We start from the raw sequence: 1770 nt of genomic DNA, 5'->3' as shown, positions 1-1770 counted from the left end.
CAGCGTGTGCATGACAGCAAATAAAGGCCACCATACATTTTTTGCGGGGTGTGAGATGGGGGAGGGGAAGCGCCGGCCACGCGGTGAGCATGCGCACACCACGTGCTGCTGAGCCGGTGTTACTGTGCTAAAATAATAATTATTTTATATATTTTTTTACTTTTACATTAACTTGGATTTGTTTTAAACTCGCGGTCCGCTCCGGCTTCATCCGTGCTACCTATATAGCCTTCCTTAATAAATGCGCTATCTAATACTGAAAGAATTTTTCAAATCGGACCAGCAGTTCCTGAGATTAGTGCGTTCAAACAAACAGTCTGTTCAGCTTTATAATATTAATATAGATTAAACATTACTTATGTAGTATGAGAAATTGAATGTTATCTATTTAGGTATGCTATGAGCATTAGTCTAATAAGTATTGTAAGTAAATAAAGTAGGTACCTTACCTGCGGTAACGCTTTTATGTTGTTGTATCGTATACGCGTACATTATGGGAAACTATGTTTTTTGTGAAAAAATTAGAGTTTTATAATATTAAAGTAAAAAGCTTTTCATTTAAAACCTAAGTAGGTTGAAGGAAAAGCTTCTTACTTTTATCAATTTAAATACCTTTGTTATGGTGAACAGCTGTTAGGAGATAAAATGAAATCAGCTCACTAATAACGGATCCTTGTCATAACATGGTCACAGAGTAAAAAATGGAGATACAAAATGATTTCACTTTATGTGAGATTCTGAAATAATCATTCCAATTTGCTACTTAATGCATTTGATAATGTTTTCCCAGCGACTTTTTATGACTACTAAATAGAGGCATTTCAGAAGTAATGAAAATAAGTTGTTTTGACCCATTGTATGTGGATTGTTATTGTGGCGAACTGAGTATTAAGTTACTCTGTGGCCTACATACAAACGCGGGGGGCGTGGGGCGGAGGGGTCGAGAGCATTCGATCGCACGGCACAGTGAACGCGGCAAAGTTTCAGTGCAAGTTTGGCAGTAGAGGTGAAATTGGCATTTCTGCCAATCTAATGGAACATCGTTCCTTCGAGCAAGTGTCAGCCGCGGTAGTACTAAACAAGTCAAACATTCGCCACAAACGTGATAACTGTCGTAAACAACAAATCTTGCTATTGCTATTATGCTGTTTAAACGGATCATCGAAGGAAAGTCGATGTTGAACGCTGATGTTAAGAAGGATAAGTCCCTAGAGAAATGTTCTCGAAGGAAATCGGAATGCGACGGATGTGGAGAGCATTCCACGTAAGTCTCTAAACACAATTTTAATCATATATGGAAGACAGATTTGCATTATTTTAGTCACCATAATAATATCTACTCAGCTGTAATACAAAAGAAAGACAAGAATTTACCATCATATTCATCAATGAACGACGTTATCGCTTCGCTTCACGGACAGAAAGCCTAGTAAAGTATGACAGCTTGGACCATAAGTCATAACAAATACTTTGTTTAGCTTACGCCTTACACTGTTTAATTTTTCCTTGACGAATTCCTTGTGGGATTTTTTTCTGGGTTTTCCTTTATCGACTCCCCTCTTAAAAAAAAAAAAAAATTGGCTGTGACCAAAAAGTCCAATATTTTTTAATATGGCGTTACTTTTGTAACTAACTAATGCTAATTAGTACTGTAGAATACAAATATAAAAACATTGAATAACAAATATATGCATATATAGGCGGGCCCCCGCCTACATCAGGATCGGCCATAGCGTCGCACGTGGGTATTGGGCGATTAAAATAATGTAA

General features: G+C 37.2%; 1 protein-coding gene across 1 annotated transcript in view; it reads left to right on the top strand.

The window, feature by feature from the left end:
- The first annotated feature begins 1142 nt into the window (after positions 1-1142).
- LOC119838564 (peroxidase-like) overlaps positions 1143-1770 on the top strand; it is a 19675-nt gene continuing 19047 nt past the window's right edge. The window contains exon 1 of the mRNA XM_038364554.1: positions 1143-1264. Within this exon, the coding sequence (XP_038220482.1) occupies positions 1143-1264 (122 nt within the window). The remainder of the gene's footprint in view (positions 1265-1770) is intronic.

The sequence above is a fragment of the Zerene cesonia genome, chromosome 3 (assembly GCF_012273895.1).
Source record: "Zerene cesonia ecotype Mississippi chromosome 3, Zerene_cesonia_1.1, whole genome shotgun sequence".
In the NCBI taxonomy this organism is placed as follows: domain Eukaryota; kingdom Metazoa; phylum Arthropoda; class Insecta; order Lepidoptera; family Pieridae; genus Zerene; species Zerene cesonia.
This window is presented reverse-complemented; position numbering and strand designations above follow the sequence as displayed.